General features: G+C 37.2%; 1 protein-coding gene across 1 annotated transcript in view; it reads right to left on the bottom strand.

The window, feature by feature from the left end:
- RNF17 (ring finger protein 17) overlaps positions 1–19,451 on the bottom strand; it is a 52,892-nt gene that overhangs the window by 32,934 nt on the left and 507 nt on the right. The window contains exons 2-10 of the mRNA XM_070943661.1: positions 14,729–14,809; positions 11,394–11,494; positions 10,623–10,794; positions 9,984–10,060; positions 8,358–8,432; positions 5,535–5,779; positions 3,534–3,614; positions 2,379–2,534; positions 1,436–1,625 (exon numbers count right to left, since the gene is read on the bottom strand). Of these exons, the coding sequence (XP_070799762.1) occupies positions 1,436–1,625; positions 2,379–2,534; positions 3,534–3,614; positions 5,535–5,779; positions 8,358–8,432; positions 9,984–10,060; positions 10,623–10,794; positions 11,394–11,494; positions 14,729–14,809 (1,178 nt within the window). The remainder of the gene's footprint in view (positions 1–1,435; positions 1,626–2,378; positions 2,535–3,533; positions 3,615–5,534; positions 5,780–8,357; positions 8,433–9,983; positions 10,061–10,622; positions 10,795–11,393; positions 11,495–14,728; positions 14,810–19,451) is intronic.

Here is a 19,451-nt window from a genome sequence, read left to right on the forward strand (position 1 = left end):
AACCCCACACATGGTTTCATTGTGCAGTTTGAGATACCGTACATTAATAGGTCATTTCCCCAATATTGATATGTATACTGTATATATGCAAGTATGTATGTGCATCATCCGTGGTGGGATTCAGCCGGTTCAGGCAAACCAGTTGTTAAATTGCTGTCTGGCTCTGCCCCTCCCCTCCCCTCCCCGGAGTCCCCACGTGCCCTATTTTGGCTCCCAAGTAAGTGCAGGGAGGCCTACTAGGCCCAAAATGGAGCGTGAGGTTGTGTGGCGGCCCCCCCACCTGTTTTTGCTCCCAGGAGGCTGCAGAGAGGCCTAATAGGTCCAAAACGGGGTGTGGGGTTGGTGGCGTGGCCTCCCCACAGCCCACTTTTGCTCCCAGAGGGGTGCAGGAGGCTGAATGCTGTCTGTCACACACCCTGGCCACACCCACCTTGGCCACGCCCACCCAACTAGTCATTAGGGAAGAGAACCACTTGTTAAAATATTTGAACCCCACCACTATGTATCACACAAAAAAAGATACAGATAGTTCTGATCTTACTATGGCAATTGGGACTGGAATTTCCTTGCTAAGCAATGGGGTCCTAAAGCACTACTGCATTACTTAGCAACAGCAATCTTTTCAGTCCTGTTTGCCATGCTTAACCAAATGCCAGGAGAGATTGCTTCATGGCTGCAAAGACTGTTCTCTGAAAGACAATCAGGCTTACTGCAAATGCTGGAGACCAGAGAGTATTCTAGTCATTTTGGGGCAATTATTTTATTTTATTTTCATTTTAGTTTAGTTTTATTTTATTTTTATAACGACTGTGATTTGTTATTTCCCAAATTTTGAAAGCTATTGGTTTCACTGCATAAGTCACAAAGAGTCTTTTGGCTGTAGTGGAATACAAGCTAAATAAATAACGTAGAGTAAGTTATTTAATCCAATTGGAAAACAATCAGTGCATGAATAGTAACTATCTGAAAGGACTGTAAAACATCTGCCGAGTACTACTTTGGGAGTGTGATTTATCTGGATGCAATGTTCACCTTCCACAAGCATTCCACAATCTGATTGAAATGGGAACCAATATAAAGGAACACAACTCACTTGTAGAAGGAGAAAAAAGACCTGGGTGTCATCTATTTATGTCCCCTATTACACTTTAATCCAGGGGTGTCAAACTCATATTGCAACTTCCCCCCCCTTCACTAAACCGGGGGTGGGAGTGGCCAGCACATCTATCAAACTGTGCAACAGGATAACCAATAATATCTCATCATGCTCCAGTCAGAAATAAGATTTTAAATCTCTGAAGCATCTGGTGAAGCACCATTCACTAAATCACCTTGGGCAGAAATGATAATTTCAAAACCAGCTTATAATTACAAAAAAAATGGGAAAATCTAAACATGATAGATTTGAACACAAGTTATTTAAAATTATTCATACCTTGAAATAATTAAAGCTTCTGGATGCCCAAAGTCTATAAGGAATACTTTCATTATTGCAATATCACAAATTCTGTGTTTTGTCAGACCACAGGGTTTCTCCTTATTTTTATTCAGGAGCGGAATTAGTTCAATTATTTCTGCACGGCACCACATTCCATGTTCTTTGCTTTTAACCAAAATCCTTGTGCCTGGAATACAATAAAATTTAAATATCTTTAAATTCATTACTACTTTTAAGCATTCTTAAGGAAGGATATTTATAGAACTCTTCAATTCAATCTTCGACACTTACAAGTTTGTCTGAATGTAAGAGCAGAGATTTTACTTAGGGCTGCAAAACCCTGGCTGACTAGTCATGAGATGGCAGCAAAATTCCATTAATAAACCATGCCATTAGCATAAGGTTTTACTTTAAAAAATACATCTGTACTTAAAAACTTAAATAGTTCACAATTTTTCCAATTTCAAAATAAATGAAGTAACTCCAACCAAAATCTGAATACAATAAAATAAACAATAAAACTTGAGAATTAGAAGAGTTTAGCAAAACCCAGGGGGCGCGAATGGTTCAATGGTTAAAGATGCTCAGCTTGTCACTGGAAAGCTGACAGCCCAGATTTGAGGCCTGGGAGGCTATGTGATGGGGTGAGCTCCTATTACTTGCCTCAGCTCCTGCCCATCTAGCAGTTCGAAAGCATGCAAATACAAGTAGATAAATAGGTACCCACTTCAGTGGAAGATAACGTCGTTTCATGCATCTCAGCATGTGGCCACATGACCACGGAAGTGTCTTTGGACAACAGTGGCTCCCTTGGCTAGAGATGAGCACCACCACTAGAGTCACACATGACTGGACAGGGAAAACCTTTACCAAAACCCACATAAATTCATTTCCATGGAAGTTTTAAAAAATTCTGAAATTATAACCTAACTGAAATTACCTAGTTCCAAAATGTCAATAGGAGACAAAGAGTTATTCCTACAATAGTGTTTCAAAACTTTTTCCAAATAGATCGCAGTTTTCTTTTGGGAAACTTTCCGAACATAGAAATGACATGGATTTATTACACAACTGACAATAACATATTCAGGAACATCTGTGTAAGATAGAATATAAAATGAATGAATAAAATCAAATAATAAGCAAATTTGTTTACATTATACATGAAAAATCAAATGATTTGTGCAGAAATTTATTTATTTTATTTGCCATATATCTCACCATGGATTAGGCGGTTTACAATAATAAAAACAAAGAAATGAAACAAAACTGAAGCAAAATAATAGAACAATAAAATAAACAACGAAAAAGAAAATAACATGAATACTTCAATAAGAATGAATTCATATTCATAATGAAGGGGCCATTAAGTAATTAGCAAACTAGATTTCTACACAGAATGAATGAAATTGCAAAACATTTACTTGAAAACATCAGCATCTGGCTCAACAGTTAACTGTTTTAGCATTAATCATAATCTACTTTCATCTCTCAATAGTTATGTTACATTTGAAATATTAAGAATCAATACATTTGACTAGTCCAAATCAAGCATTTTTTTGCTTTACAACCAGTTATTGTGAAAAAAGTATATGTCTATTCCATAAACTTCCTCTTATACACTTGATATATATCCGTGATGGCGAACCTATGGCACACGTGCCAGAGGTGGCATGCAGAGCCCACTCTGTGGGCACGTGCGCTGTCACCAGCTACTCTTCTGGTCTCTGCCTGCGCTGGAGCGCCGGAAACCCGAAGACCAGCTGCCCGATGCACATATGCGCACTGGCCATCTTGTCTTCGGGTTTCCGGAGCTCCAGCGCGTGTGAGGACCAGCTGGCTGGCATGCATGCACGCGCCAGAAACCTGAACACCAGTTGGCTGGCGCACGCATGCGCACCGGCCAGCTGGTCTTCAGGTTTCTGGCGCACATTCCAGTTTGGGCACTTGGTGGCAAAAAGGTTTGCCATCACTGATCTATATCTTCAAAGTTACTATTTTAAAAAAGGGATGGTAGCATTTCTTTCTACATTTCAAAAATCAAACTATTAAACCAATCATTGTGACATTTTATTTTGCCAGATCAGTTACATACCAGCCTTTAACTCAAATGGGACCTGCTGTGTTTGAAAAAAACTCTTCTGATATGTAGATTTGCGATATTCTGCAGAAAATGCTTGGGGGGAAAAAACACGGATATATTTAATCAACTCCATATGTGAATATTATTCACCTGGAACAAATTTATTGAAGAACTGAGACTTAACGACTAGCCTTCTAAAGCCAAGTTCAGAGTCACGCTTACAGTTTTCAAATTTGCCCTAAGAAGTCTATTCTGAGAAATCCCAGGAGTCATGAGCAATGGCATCTGTGGGGATTGTGTGTGTTAAAACCAGCAAGATAGTGGGAGATGCCACCTGGCCTTTTTTGACAGTCCCTTCATTGTATGGAAGTGGCAGAAAGAGACAATTTGCTCCTTACTGCCACCAACTCGCCCTGGCTAACTTGCTGTGGAGATAACTCACCACAAGCTGGGCCTTCCGTGCTGGTTTCCAAAGCCAGGTCAACTTAAGGGAGGAGAAACCAGCCCACACTGCTTCTCTGAAGGCTTCCTTGCCTTGCTTCCCAGTCCCTCCCCCCGCCATGAAAGTCATGCTAGCTGGAATCATTTTACATACACGCACACACACACTTATGAGTTTGGGGACATTTATCTGCATCTGAGCCAGCAAGCTGCCAATTGTGCCTTGGCCTGGGGAGAAGGACCACTTCTTCGGTGTGCTGCGCTGGACCTCGATGGCTCCCAGACAGGGAGAGGAGCAAGCAGGGCCAGTAAAAGGTGACAGGCGAGTGAGTCACCCTGTCATCATCCTTGCTTGCCCTTCTCCCCACCCGGGAGCTGTCAGGGTCCAGCATAACATGCTGAAGGAGGGTTCTTCTCCCTAAACCTGGGCGGGACTGGCAGCCTGCCAGTTCAGTTGCAAACAAAAGTCCCCAAGCTCAGAATGGGGTGGGTGTGTATCAGTGGTGGTTTTCAAATTTTTTTGCTACCTGTTCTGTGGGCGTGGCTTGGTGGGCATGGCAGGGGAAGGATACTGTAAAATCTCCATTCCTATCCCACTCCAGGGGAAGGTTACTGCAAAATCCCCATTTCCTGCCAGTCAGCTGAGACTTGGAAGGCAGAGAATAAATGGGGGCAGGGCCAGTCAGAATTTTTACTACAGATTCTCTGAACTACTCAAAATTTCCACTACCAGTTCTCCAGAACTGGTCAGAACCTGCTGAAACCCACCTCTGGTGTGTGTGCGTGCAATGTGCACAGAACAATGACTCCTGTTTAGCTTATGTTTTAGGCAGGCACTGGAAAGTGAGGCAAGGAAGCCTTCAGAGAAGGAATGCGGATGGTGGAAACTTTCACCTAGCTTAAGCCAGCCTAACTTTGGAAACCAGAGTGCAAGGTGGCGGTGGCAATCACAATCCAGAGTTTAACAGACTTCCAAGGCTGAGTGTTGGCTAATCCACACACTTTTTATAAGATGGTTATGGTCATGTTTTTAATTTGTTTTGATTCCATCAGTCTCCAAACACTTACTTACATCAGAAAGATTTACTTATATCCAATTTAAATAAATACTACTATTTATAGAAACTTCAACACCATTGTCTAAAAGTCGCTTCTTGTGAAATGGGCAGCCATATAAATAAAATAAATAAATAATACAGCATATTACAAAAAGGGATACAACATATCAACATAACAAGCGTTTTTTCATGAGTTGCTATTTACCAGGAAAAATCATTCTCAATCTTAAGAGTGAGCATATCTGTAATTCTTTAGTTAAAAGTGGACAATTTGTTGTTCTTGATTGCTCAACCACAGCTCCCAGGAACTCTGGTCATCATACTCGCTGGTGATGGGATGCTCAGAACTATAGTTCAATATCTGGTGTTTGCTCTGGTACTGCAAAGCTGTGTGTGTGTGTATGATCCATCTATGTATTTTTTAAAACACTATGAACACTTTGAAAGAGAAAGGATATTATAGCTGTAACAAATTATATAAAGAGCTTTAGAGGGGTTTAAAGCCCCTACTCACTTTCTTGATCATCTTCAATTATTTCTTCAATTATAACATCTGGTGTAGTTGTGGCATGAGATAATGCAGGAGTGTGTTTCTGAATTGATAATAGACTCATTGCTTGCAAGTGGGCACCTCCAAAACATATATCAGATTCTTTGGAAGGAGGAATTACATCAACTTCTTTAACAAGATTCACATTTACTTGATGTGAAGTACCAAGTTCATTATTCTTTTTTAGAGAGTTCTCTTCAAAGTTGTACCTAAATTGACCAATTATTCATTGAATACTGTTTGTTTATTAAACATCGTATTAGCACAAAAGATCAAATAAACAACAGATATAATGAAAAGGCCTTTGACTTTAAGAAGCATCTTTAATTTCCATTAAACCTGAAGGCTAAATACATCCTCTTAATAATTTTTTTTCAGTCCCAGAACGCTTTCAAGATTTCACCACCAAACTCTTACAGCAAAATCACTGATTTTTCAACATGTTTTTATTTTTAACTACTTTTATCAGAAGAAAAAGTATATAAAAATACCCCACAAAGAAAACAATCTAAAGAAGCTAAAAAAAGGAGGTATGGTATCTATAACCTCACCATAAAATTTATGCACTTGTATTGAATATGTCTATCCAGAAAGACATCTATACAACACGAAAGAAATCACTTCAGAAAAAATCATTAGTATAGTTTAATAAGTGACTAAGATAAAACTATATTCAACTTGATTTTTTAAAACTTCAATATTGTGTTCCCTTTTTCAACCAAATTCCCATCTTTTCAAAGATAGTAGTCTAAAGAAAAATGTACTCTAAGTATACATGAACAGCAACATTAGGTGATTTAATTTTATCATTCTTATACAGTACAATCTAAAAAAAATTCAAAGTTTAATTTTGTATACTGCTTCTAATGGACTATTTCCTATGGATTATATTTTATGGCCAGATCTTTAACTTTCAGTTTCAGCTATGTGCTAGCTTAAGTTCCAGTGTTATATAAATGTGCCTTTTGCTCCGTACGTTCCCTACTTCTTTGACATAACCACAGAGTCAGGAAAAAAAAACTTAATTTGGTGTATTGTATTTAACTACCTTGACACATTATAAGCAGCTTATAAGCAGCTTTTCATTGTCTGAATTTATTTTAATACAGTAATCTATAATAAGTATAAAACAGTAACTGTGGTTGTAACAATTTCAGATTCAGCAGTTTTTTTAAAAAAATCTAATTTTATCACAGCTGCCCCCCCATGGACAAGAATGAGTACAAAACTAACGTACATAACATATAAGGTTTGATTCATACATTACATAAAACCATAATGTAATTTCATATTTAAATTTGCATCCTAGGCACTGTAAATTGTAAATAATAATTTATAGATTTTTCACTCTGTGACCAGGACATTTTTAATTGCTCATTAAAACAAATCTTGGCTTGTCATACCAAGCCCACTTTATTGAATAGAGGCATATAACTCTGCAGGGATTGAGGACTGAATTTGATCACAGATGCTTGATGGAGACTTCACTCCCTAACTGTACAATAATCATTATTCAATTTTATTTAATTTAAAACATAACTGACTCTCACGTATTTAATAATTTTTTGTCTCCTATTCAACTAAAAATTACAATGTGGAGAATATTTTGTTGAGTATAATACAACCAAGATTTTAAGGAGCCACGGAATGGATCCTTCTGTTCCTGTAAATATCAAAGATCTCATAATTGCTACTTATAGGAATTATGCCAAGTACCACTAAAAATCAGCAAGCTAGATACATACCATATTTTTCCGAGTATAAGATGCACCCTTTCCCCCCGTAAAAGGGGGTGAAAATTTGGGTGCGTCTTATATTCCGAATGTAGCCCCGCCCACCCACTGGCCCCCAACCTTTGGCCTCTGCCTCCCAGCAATTTACCTCCTTGCGGCAAGCAGCAACAGCCCATTTCAGCTTCAGGACAGCCTAATTAGCACAAGTTGATTGGCCTCCCAACTCTCAGCTGTTTCAGGCTACAGGGATTGCCATTGCCTATTGTTCCCCGTGTCTCTGCTGCTTGCTGCAAGGAGGTAAATTGCTGGGAGCAGATTTTTTTTTCTTGTGCTAATCAAGCTATGCTGAAGACGAAAATGAAAGTAAAGCAGGCTGCAATGAGGAAAAATTGCTGGGAGGAAGAGGCAGAGTTCTTTTGTTTTCCTCACCAAAAAAGGTAGGTGCGTCTTACAGTCCGGAGAGTCTTATACTCCGAAAAATACGGTATACTGTTTCTAACAGAAAATTTCACTTGCCTGTATCTGTCAACCAAACTGTTCATTTCATTCCAGATGCTGCTGCACAGTATTTAATAATGGAAACATTTCTAAATAAAGTTCATTGACAGCATGATCGAAAGTACAAATGCAACTTGTAATTACTGCCCCCAAAATAACCAGAAATCTTATTTCTGATGGGAACTAGTTGGCTGTTTTCATATTACAGAAAATAATTCCCTCAAATTGAGTTTCAATGTTTTTCTTTTTTCAACAAATAGGGGTAGTTTCCTTTTTTTCAAGATTTTTTTTTACCAATTTATTTATTTATACAACTTTAATACCTAAAGCCTTGGGATTTTCCTGTTCTTCAAACCAAAAATGAACCCGTTAGCTTTTATTTTTTAAGATCAGCCATGCTTGCATAGGTGTTATTTCCAGTTTTCCTTTTATTGGTATTGTTTATTCTTTATATCTATGAGTGTTTCAACAGAAGGTATTCTGTATTATATAAACTGAAAGATTCTAAGTTGGCTGAACAAAACCATTGTATTTCAAATACACGCAAAATACTTACACATTTGATGCATCATAGGAAAATTTACCTATGTTTTCAAATAGATGGTTTATCTCATCATAGTCCATGTAAAACCTGTATTAGGAATATATTATCCATGTTACAAATTTTCTGGACACAGTTTTAAGCATATAATTGAGTTTTTAGTACTTAATTGATGACTCCAAACTGATACACAACAGTTTTCATTAGTGGAATGAGGAGATATATTACGGAGAAGTGGTTTTAAAAACTATCAATAAAATGCACTATGATCCTGGCATTCGGCCCTCTCAATTCCTGACAAATAGATGGGGAAGAAATGGAGGTAGTGACAGATTTTATTTTCCTGGGCTCCAAGATCACTGCAGATGGGGACTGCAGCCAAGAAATTAAAAGATGGTTGCTCCTGGGGAGGAAAGCTATGGTAAATCTAGACAGCATACTAAAAAGCAGAGACATCACCCTGTCAACAAAAGTGCGTATAGTCAAGGCTACGGTTTTCCCAGTTGCAATGTATGGCTGTGAAAGTTGGACCATAAGAAAGGCTGAGCGCCAAAGAATTGAGGCCTTTGAACTATGGTGCTGGAGAAGAGTCCTGCGAGTCCCTTGGACTGCAAGGCGATCAAACTGGTCAGTCCTAGAGGAGATCAACCCTGACTGCTCCTTAGAAGGCCAAGATCCTGAAGATGAAACTCCGGGTGGCTGGATGGAGTCACTGAAGCAGTAGGCATGACCTTAAATGGACTCCAGAGGATGGTAGAGAACAGAAAGACCTGGAGGAATGTTGTCCATGGGGTTACGGTGGGTCGGACACAACTTCACAACTAACAACAAACATGCACTATGCCAGTAACACATTTTGACTTTGCACTAAAAGTCAAAAAGCAGAGTTAAAAAATGGGACTAAAATTAAATATAAAGACCACAAAACTAATGACAACAGGTAGAACAATGGTCTTAGAATTGGCAATGAAGATACTGAACTGGTGTTATAACGTCTACCTTTCAGGATCAACATCAATAGTAGTCAAAAAATACACTGCAGATTAGCACTCAATACATCAGACATGAGGCTTTGGAAAAAATATTCAAATGCCATGATGTATCTATACATCATGTATCATGCAACCCAGGTACTCTATGGAAACAAAAATTGGACTTTAAGAAGGCAGAAAAAATCTTTGATGCCTTTAAACTTTGGTGTTGGAAGACTCCTGAGAATAGGCTGTTTACGGCCTCCGGGGAGGGGAAGGGAGGAGGCAGTTTTTGCCCTCCCCAGGCTTCTAGAAAGCCTCTGGAGGCTGGGAAGGGCAAAAAATGGGCCTTCCGGGCCCACCATGCCATCGCATGCCAAAAGCGGGGGGAGCAGGGGGGGTCACGCACGCATGTGCGGGGGTCACATTGAATTATGGATGTGGGCACACACACACGCACAAACCCCCCGCGCTCCCCCCGCTTTTGGCATACAACAGCAAAAAGGTTAGCCATCACTGGTCTATAGGGTCATTTGAAGATGAAAATGACTTAACGGCACAGGATCAGTTAGCGAATCTTGAATACTAGCATACTAGCAACAATTTATTTTAATACTGCTTATGGACAAAAATAAATGTGCCAAACCCCCCTAGTTTTCCAGAAACGTACCTCGGAAGTGTTCTTTTTTTCAGATTATCTAGTTTTAAGACTTCTTCTTCAACTGATACATTTAAGTTGCAAAGAGCCTTAAAAAATAATGAGTCCTTATTCAATTTTTAATACACTATAGCAAGCACTTATGTAGACAGTATATGATTTAGGAGTGCCACAATTCATATTTTGCCTTATATTTGTTTTACACTGATAATTATTTGTACATACACATAAACACACAAAGAATATATGTAATGGGGCATTACAGATCAAAATGGTGCCTAAGCTAAAATAGTTTTATAAACTAAGCTAAAATTGTTTTATAAACAAATTCATTTTTGTTATTGGAATTAGTTTATTAGTGTACTAATACAGAACATATATGCATTTATTTTTATGACCAATTTAAATTAATTAAATTTAAAATCATTTGTATTTTACCCCTCAGGTTAGAATGCCAAAACAATAAGATCAATAAAACTAGTTCTGATGTTTATTTTAATTGTATTATTTTGTTATATGTTAGTTTATTTTACTGTTGAAATTACCTTTACAGAAACCCTTAAAATGCATTTCTGACTACTGAAGGCATAGATTACATTAATGAAAATCCCAACCAGAAAGCAAAGAAATGCAATACATAGTTTACCTTACCTGATTTAAGCTGTGGTAGGATTCTAATGAATGAGTTGTTTTCAGCTCCTTCGCTTTCTTTATTGCATCAATCAAATTGCTTCTTTTTTGTATAACAGCAACCTGAATGCTATGTATATCAGTTACATAGTAACTGGTGTTCATTACCAACTCTGCCTCAATCTTCCTTTTCCTGATTAGAAACAAATACATCAGAAAAAATGGTCATATCCTACAAAAGTACCACCTAATTTGAGTATCTCAGTAGGTAACTATATAGCATAGAAAAGCGCACATTATGCCATTTAAAAACAAAGTTATAAATTAATAGTCACAAAATAATTATATCATAAATCTGTTTATCATCATAAACTCACATTTCTCTGAAAGATAAATAAAACTGGTTCTGAAATACAGTAGCTTAATATTTGAAGGAATGCTTCAAAAACTAACATTTTGATAAAGAATTTAAAAGTAAAGTCACTTTACTTTTTAAACCTACTAAATTAGGTGAAAGGATAACAATTATTCCAAGCTAACAAATCATAGTATTAGAATAAGAATTATAACCTGAACAAATCAAGGTGCAACAAATAAAGGAAGTAACAGTAGAAAAGAAAAAATGGAAGGTGGTTATTTTGTAATATTTGTTTCCCTTTGTCGAAACAAACACAATGAGTAAATAATTTAAATAAATTGTCCTTTTCCACAATTTACCATAAAGTTAATTCATACAGAAATATGTACTGTAGAATTCAGACAAAATCGGTATTATAATTTTAATCATGTTACCTTGAGTTCAGAGAAGCCATACAATCTGTAAACTTGGCTGTGATAACATCTGCAATCTTGCTTTCTTCCTGTTTTGTTTCAGCAATGAACTGTTGAAGTAGCTTATTCATTTTTTAAAAAAATAATTAAAAATATATTCACACTTGCACATATTGTCCACAGAATTTAAACGCAACATAAACACAATTTGACTAGAATAACAAAACCAATGCAAAATTAATATTGCCTTTTTCTTTAGAGATAGATTTTAATAACATAATTTTGTTGCAGCTTTAATGGTTATGGTAATTAAATGTTCAAAATAAAATGAAGACATAGCTAAATACAATTAAAAAGTCCCACACGTTTTCAAGATGATTTTGAATTTGGAAAAATATCTAATGGTCAAAGAGAAATCAATAGGAATGACATTGAAATCTAGTCACTTGTGATTATCATAGTTGAAATGCTCAGTGTGGTGCTTTAAAGAAATATAATCATGTACCGTATTTTCCGGTGTATAAGACGACTTTATAACACATGAAAATCTTCTCACAAGTCGGGGGTCATCTTATACACCGGGTGTCGTTCTCCTGTAACCAGGCAGACCAGCCGAAAGACTCTGACGAGCCAAGCTCTGACGATCCCAGCTGAGTTGCCTGCTAATTGGATCGCCAGAGCCATGTAAAAGGAAAAAAGTTTTCCCCCTCCAGGTTGCTTACCTTAGCTGCTAGTCACAACGCTTGCCTTGCTTCGCTTGTCTGAATCCATTCCATCAGCAAGCAACTCCCTGCCTGCAATCAAGCACGCAGGGAGTTGTGGACTTCAACTCCCAGAATTCCTCAGCCAGCAAAGCAAAGCTGGCTGAGGAATTCTGAGAGTTGAAGTCTACAAGTCTTAAAGTTGCCAAGGTTGGAGACCCCTGTTCTATTGGGTAAGTTTTTTTTCCCCTTTGGGAGCTTTAAAAAAAAAATTAATTAGGGTTTTTTTTAGTTGTTCTTTTTTAGACCTAGCCATTTAAAGTTTAGGAAGTTTTAAATTTAGCTTTCATATAAAAATAAAAATAAAAATAAATAATATTTGTGCAGCTTTCTGAGATTTAGTGTGTTTCTGTAGTGTTTCACTCTTAACTACACAAACACACAAAATCTCACAAAGCTGTATGTGGTATTTTGTGTGTGTAGAGTGTGAAAGTTGGGTTTTTGGGCTTTTTGTGGCTGTGTGAGGTTCCTGCTTGTTGCAGGGGCCATTTTGGGTCTAGCACAACTGCTTTTACATTGTGGATGAGCCAGTTGTGTTGTGTTGTGTGTGTGTGTAAAGTGTGAAAGTTGTTTTTTTGGGTTTTTTGTGGCTGTGTGAGGTTCCTGCTTGTTGCAGGGGCCATTTTGGGTCTAGCACAGCTGCTTTTACATTGTGAGTGAGCCAGTTGATGTTTTTTAATTTTTATTTGGTGTGCGTTGGAAGAGGGGTAGTCTTATACGGCGAGTATAGCCCAAACCCTATATTTTAACAGGAAAAGTCAGGGGTCATCTTATACCCCCCGTCGTCTTATACCCCGGAAAATACAGTATATGTAAATGCACACATAAGGCACTTCTTCCAATGCACTTTCAGTAATGTAAAATATTACAGCAGTACTTATTTTAAACGCAGAAAGCCATTATCAGCTCATAGTTTTATTCATATTTGTATGTGTGAAACATTCTGATTTAGGAAAAGCACTAAATTTCATGTTCTGTATTCAGGAACTTCAGGAAAAAACAACAACAAAAAGAATGTTACATTTAAAGGGTTCCATCGCAAGAAGCAGTAGAAATTTAATACAAACACAAACTTTTAGCCCCTTGTTTTTGTCCATGGCCAACAAAGATAGCTAACTAAATACATTAAATTTTACCTATCATCCAAATTGTAGAAAAATGAGCCACAGCAAGTATTACATACTTCTTGTAGCTTGCCTGCACAATATTTACTTTTTAAGAAAATCATTTTCATCCATTTTTTTATCTAGAAGAATGTGAAAATACCACTTGGTTACTAGAAAAAAGCATTATGTTTGTAAGGTTTAACTAGATAAACTTCTTAAGAGTCCACCTGGTTTCAGGTGGTCAAATTTTACACACAAGCAAAGGTCATGTAATGCAACCTGCTCCAGATTCACTATCATCTCTGATAGATGGTCCATCTTGTTTAAAGATTTCCAGCCAAAAGTACTATATCTTATGTGGTAGTCTGTTCTTACTGGCTGATTGCTCCTAAACCTCTTTAGCTTGAACATAATTATTTCTAAAGTTTATCCTATCAATTCTAGTTCTAAACTTGGGGCAATTATTTAGACTCCCTCTTTTATGTGACATTTGAAGATTGTTCCTATATCACTCTTCCATGCATGCTAAACATATTCAGATCCTTCAACAATTCCTTGTAGGACTTAGTTCCAGACCCAACATCATCCTGACAGCTCCTTCTCCAAGCTGTCATTATTTTTCTAACTGTGCCAAAATTGGACACAATATTCCACGAGGGACATAACTAGAGCAGAACAAAGTACAATAATTATTTCCTGTGATCAGGACTTCATTATTCTATTAACACAACTGAGAATATTATTTGCATTTTCAGCACCTGCAAGGCACTCCATTCTGTGCTTGTAATTCTATTTTTCTTCTCAAATACAGAACTTAGTTAATTTCCACCCTATTCGTTTCATCAGTCCATTGCTCAAACCTGTTGAAATCTTTTGAAATTGTTTTCCCCAACTCTATCATATACAAACTTGACAAATATCCCCTCAACTCTCTCTTTCAACTCACTAATTAAAATGTTGAAGAATACATGGTCCAGGAAAAATCCCTCTGGCACCTGCTATTTTCTTCAAAGATGAGATGAAACTATTAACAAGTACTCTGAGTACTGTCATTCAGGCTACTATGGGTAGAATCATTGAGTCATTTCATGAAGAACTTCTAGCAAATGCTCTTTTTGTGATAAGAAGAGGACAAAATTTGCTGTATTCTGACTCCTGGCAAAGTTAGATTCTCAGAAGTTGTCTGGAGAATTGAAATCTTCCATTGTTATTATTATTTTTTTCAAAGGTTGATCATCTGATACAAAAAGGTGGTATCTTCTGCCTGGTCAGAAGGTCTGTCTGTTATCTGATTCCAATCTTGTTATTAGATACTATACAGTAACAGGCTATTAATTCTCTGGGGTTGACCTAGTATTAAAACTTCTGAAGCTTAGTTCAAATGTTGAAGCAGTATTTTCAATTCTTTTTTTAAAAAGAAATTTTCAATTCCCAGAGTTTGAGTTATTGGGAGATAATAACTCATACAAAGTTTAGTTGGCCCACTTACCTCCTCTAAAACCTTTAAATGCTCAAGGTTGTTTTTAGCCTTGTTGAGGGCTTTTTCTATGTCTTGCAGAATTTTGCTGTCCTAAGAGGAGTCAAAAGGAATGAGTTAGAAGTGTGCTATTCTAGAACTCCATCCATCCATCCATCCATCCATCCATCCATCCATCCATCCAATTTATATAGCTCCCTATCTCACAAGTGACTCTGTGTAGCATACAATTATTAAATAAAAATACATATAAAACAAGCCTTTCAAAATATAAGGCAACATTAAAAAATCAGAAGTTAATCTACATTTTAAAATATTTGGGGGGGGGGAGGAAGAGAGAGAGAATGAGTATATCCACCTCAACAGTGGAACCCTGGTAACATAACCAGATCATAAAGGATTTCTGGAACATCAAGAGGGATGGCGTTAACTTAATGGGGGTGAGGGGGGGGAGAGAATGTTCCATAAGGTGGACTCCATGGCAAAGGCGGCTTGCCACTTAGGTCCTACCAAATACAAGTCCCTGGCAGATGGTATCTGCAATTTGCTTTCTTTGCTGGATCTAATGAGAAAGGAACATATAATCAGAGAAAAATGAAATGATTTGAACTAACAAGAAGACCAGTTTCCATGGCTTAACTTCCAGACAACTCTACCCGGATGACTGAGAATCTTCATTGACAATTGGGAAACTACAAATTTTAATTCTAATACTTATAATTTCAAACTGTACCTTACAAAACTAACAAATGTGTCAGAGCAGAAATAAACCATCTATGCAAAATCCAATCTGGGTCGATCACATGGATCAAATATTTTTGTCTTCCAAGCTTTTGGATTCATTTTCAGGGAACTTCTCTTTAGCTTGGAAGACAAGACCTTCTTGTCCCAGTGATCAACCCAGATTGGATCCTGCAACATTATTCTGGGATATATATAGTTGCCGTCATTCATAAACCATCTATAGACAAAGGGTATTTTTTGAAAATGTTAAGATAACTTGTGGGCATGCTCTCAGAATGAATACTTTGGATGGAATTTTTTATTCACACAAAAAAATAAGCAGTTACAAATCACTAATTTATCACAAGTCTACCTGCCAATCTTTCTACTTTCCCCTCATACAGTACACTATACTTACCTTTGGCTTTCTACACACTTCCAAATAAAGTAGCTAGCTACCACACCTATTGTTTTTATTTTCTATTGGGATCATTTGGGCCCAAGAAATTCTTAGACAACATTATGAATACGGACTGACTTTTAAAATGGGTAGATAGTTTTTGTTCTCCAACAATGAGCAATGACCTCAATTTTTATACTAAAACACTCGTGTTAAGGCAAGAGAACTTTAGAAAAAGGAAAGTCCTGCAATCACAATAACATAAATATTTAAGCGAACCAACTATGTAATGGATAGCCAAAGAGTGCAATTATTAAAACAAAAATAAAACATCCGTAAGGAATAACTGTCCATATAACACTTTTTTTTGAAAAAGTCTAATCATATTTATCAAATTGGACTTTATCATAATTTTAAGTCCATAAAGACCCAAATTACTACAAAAAGAATTGTTCCATAATCTTATCCTCCATATTTAAATGACATGGTAGGAAGGAATATTTAAGTTATTGAAAGAATACAGATTGCAGGGTTTTTTCTTTCTTTCTAACTATAGGGAGCATTCCACTAAAAGGGTAAAACAAGTACTTTTTCTTAAGCCTATTAATTGTTCAACATATTCTTATACACTAATTTTAGCACATAATGTTTAAAAGACAATACTTACATGGCCTATTAAGAACACTGTCATTACATTTTCCACAGGTTTAGCTCAAAACACATTATCAAGCTTCAATTCCATATCTACCACTCTAGGAAGAAGCCTTTTTATATTTAAAATGGAACTACAGTAAAACCTGTTTATGTTCCAATTGAAGAGAAAAGCCATATGACCATTAAACCCACATTTATGTAATTGCCATATATTAAAATGTATGTAAAAATCCCATTATGTACATTTTCCTTTGTATTTAAAGTCCATTAAATGAAGATCAGTAAAATAGAGGTTTTATCACACTTTCAAATAGTAAATATGAAATATGACAAGTCCTACAGTATCTAGAATAGAGTATCTTTCAAATATGCTCTAAGACACTTCATAATATTCACTTTGAAACTATGACTCATTATTTGCACCTAAACCCTAAAAACAAAATCTTGGTATTTTATAAAATCAGCATTTCTAGTTGCTGGTTAACATGCTCTTTAATAAATAGAAATAAAGCAAAGTTAGATTGTTCACATACCATATTGACTGTAGATGCCCTTCAAAGGTAATTGATAAATTGTAGTCCAATTGGGTTGTGTACTTTCTTAATGCTGCAACAATAGCTGTTAATCCTACAAAGTCAAATCAAGCTATATTTTTACATTTTCTTGAATGGCTGCACTTGGCTGAAATGGATAAATTGAGAAATGTTAAGGCATGCAAAGTAATTTAAGAAAAGTTAGGAGCACGCCAACAATTGCAATGACTAAGAATTGGTCAAAAAAGTAGGATACCTTACATAAAAGCATGCTTCTACTCGTTTTGTCACCTGGAGGTAAAAGTGGTAAATGTTAATTTTCAGCCAGTGGGATTCTTAAAAGCATAGATTTATGGAAAATAAAGAGAGATAAGATCAAGAGTGAGTAAAATACAAATGTGGACTACATTTATTAATTGCACACAACTATGCAATTAGTAATACAAGTATATTTATATGGTTTGCTCAGGTAGAAAGAATGAAAATCAAGTTTCATGATTTTCTGACGGCCATCCTTCCTAGGTTAACGAATGAGATGGCAGGGGAAGCAAAGGGCTCCACTCACCCCCAAAATTGAAGCGAGCCACCATAAGGAAACTCCTCAACCAAGAGCCGGCATCGCCCTTCAATAGCTGATTTAATAGCTCCTTTAACCTTGGGGTTTTAAATTGGGAGGCCGATTAATTTAATTTATTTTTAGTTATCTTAACTTTTATATTATATGTTATTTTAATTTTCGGCTGTTCACCGCCCTGAGTCCCTTCGGGGAGAAGGGCGGTATATAAATTCAATCAATCAATCAATCAATATCTCCTTTAATACCTCTAATAAGCCTCATTAGATAAAACAATTTCTAGACCTGCTTACGCAAACGTTAAGCTTCACACCAAGGATAACCAGGACTGTGGCTAAATGAGCACGTCCACACGATGGCAATTCGAAGCACTCCCATAAACACGCGTTGGATCAGGCCGGCAGGCTTAACTCCCAAGACCACCCCAGGGAACTGCAAGACGCCCAACTTTTCCAAACTTTGAACTCCAGGGAATTTACACCCCCCCCCCGTTACAAGATAATACTTTTGGAGAATATGCCGCTTGGTCTGGTGGTCCTGCGCGTATTTGTGGAACTTGTTTCCCAGTTGCAAACCAATTGCAAAGCTTGGACTGCCATTTGTCAGAAATGGTGTTGAGTCTCCTGCTTGAGCTGGGGGGGGTTGGACTAGATGACCTATAAGGTCCCTTTCAACTCTTGTTAATCTAACAAGAGTTAACAACCCTGTACACAGGCTCACTTAGCAATTGCGTCCTAGGCTTAAGCATTTGGTCTACTTCTTTTGGAGTCTGGCCTCCGAGCAACAAGAACGTGTTCGGTGCTTTCCCTTGCGTATTATAAGTCTGGAATAAGTTGGAAACCGCCTGTATTACGGGCAACCCGGTTTGCCAACACATCACCTGCGGCAAGCGCTCAAGGGAGCCCCGTTGAGTTAGTACTCCGCTCTGCCGGCACCCCTCGAAGTGAATTTTCCGCCGAGCCTCGCCTTATCTATCTTCCAGAAAACCGGAGAATGGCGCCATTTTTTTTTTACTTGCGTTCCTACGTTTTATCCAACCCAAAATCACCACAGTACTCCGCTAATTAGGCCATAGAACTAACCACCAGCCAATTTCCCCCCCCTTCCCCTATTTCTTTGCTTTACTTGCGTGACACGTCCGTTTCCACCAATGGTAACGCTTTAGCGTCCTTGAGATAGCCAATCACTGTACCGCAAGCGCCCTAGAAACTGGCTGGAGGAGGAGGTCCTTAGTCGAGATTTTATTGGCTGTGTCAGGCTATCTCCAGAAATAACATTTATTATTACCCCAATTTTTACCACGACTCTGTGATACGCCTATATCAGGAAAACTAATTGAAATGTTTTACCTGGAAACACAGGGTGTCTTTAATTTTTTTGCATTAATATGAAGTAATATCAAGAATTGTTACTAAAGGAAGCAACCAAACATGGATGACACAAAAAAACTAGGTTTTTCAGTGTGTTAAAGACCCAACATGAATTACATTATTTAATTTCTGAAAGATTTTTAACCATGTAAAGTTTTCAATCTGTATTTTTTATCATGTTCCAACACTATATGCCAACCCATGCTACCATGTTAATGTGACTGTGCTGTCAACATGGATTTTCCCACTCCACACAGCTATTTAACTAAAATCCATGGTTTGCTTGACCTTTGATTATTCCTTATGAATTCAAAGCATCTTGTATGCATTTCCAATTAACATTAATTGAAATAAGAAACATATCTTAGTGTTGGCCTCTGCTTTGTAGGAGAAGAGGCTTATTTTTTCATCTTTTCCTTCCACTTCCCGTGTATGCTTGTTTTCCAGTTGGATAGATTATTTGCAACACTCCTAGCTAAAA

Source organism: Pituophis catenifer, unplaced genomic scaffold (assembly GCF_029215685.1).
Source record: "Pituophis catenifer annectens isolate HBS135680 unplaced genomic scaffold, rPitCat1.0.hap2 SCAF_4, whole genome shotgun sequence".
Classification (NCBI taxonomy): Eukaryota; Metazoa; Chordata; class Lepidosauria; order Squamata; family Colubridae; genus Pituophis; species Pituophis catenifer.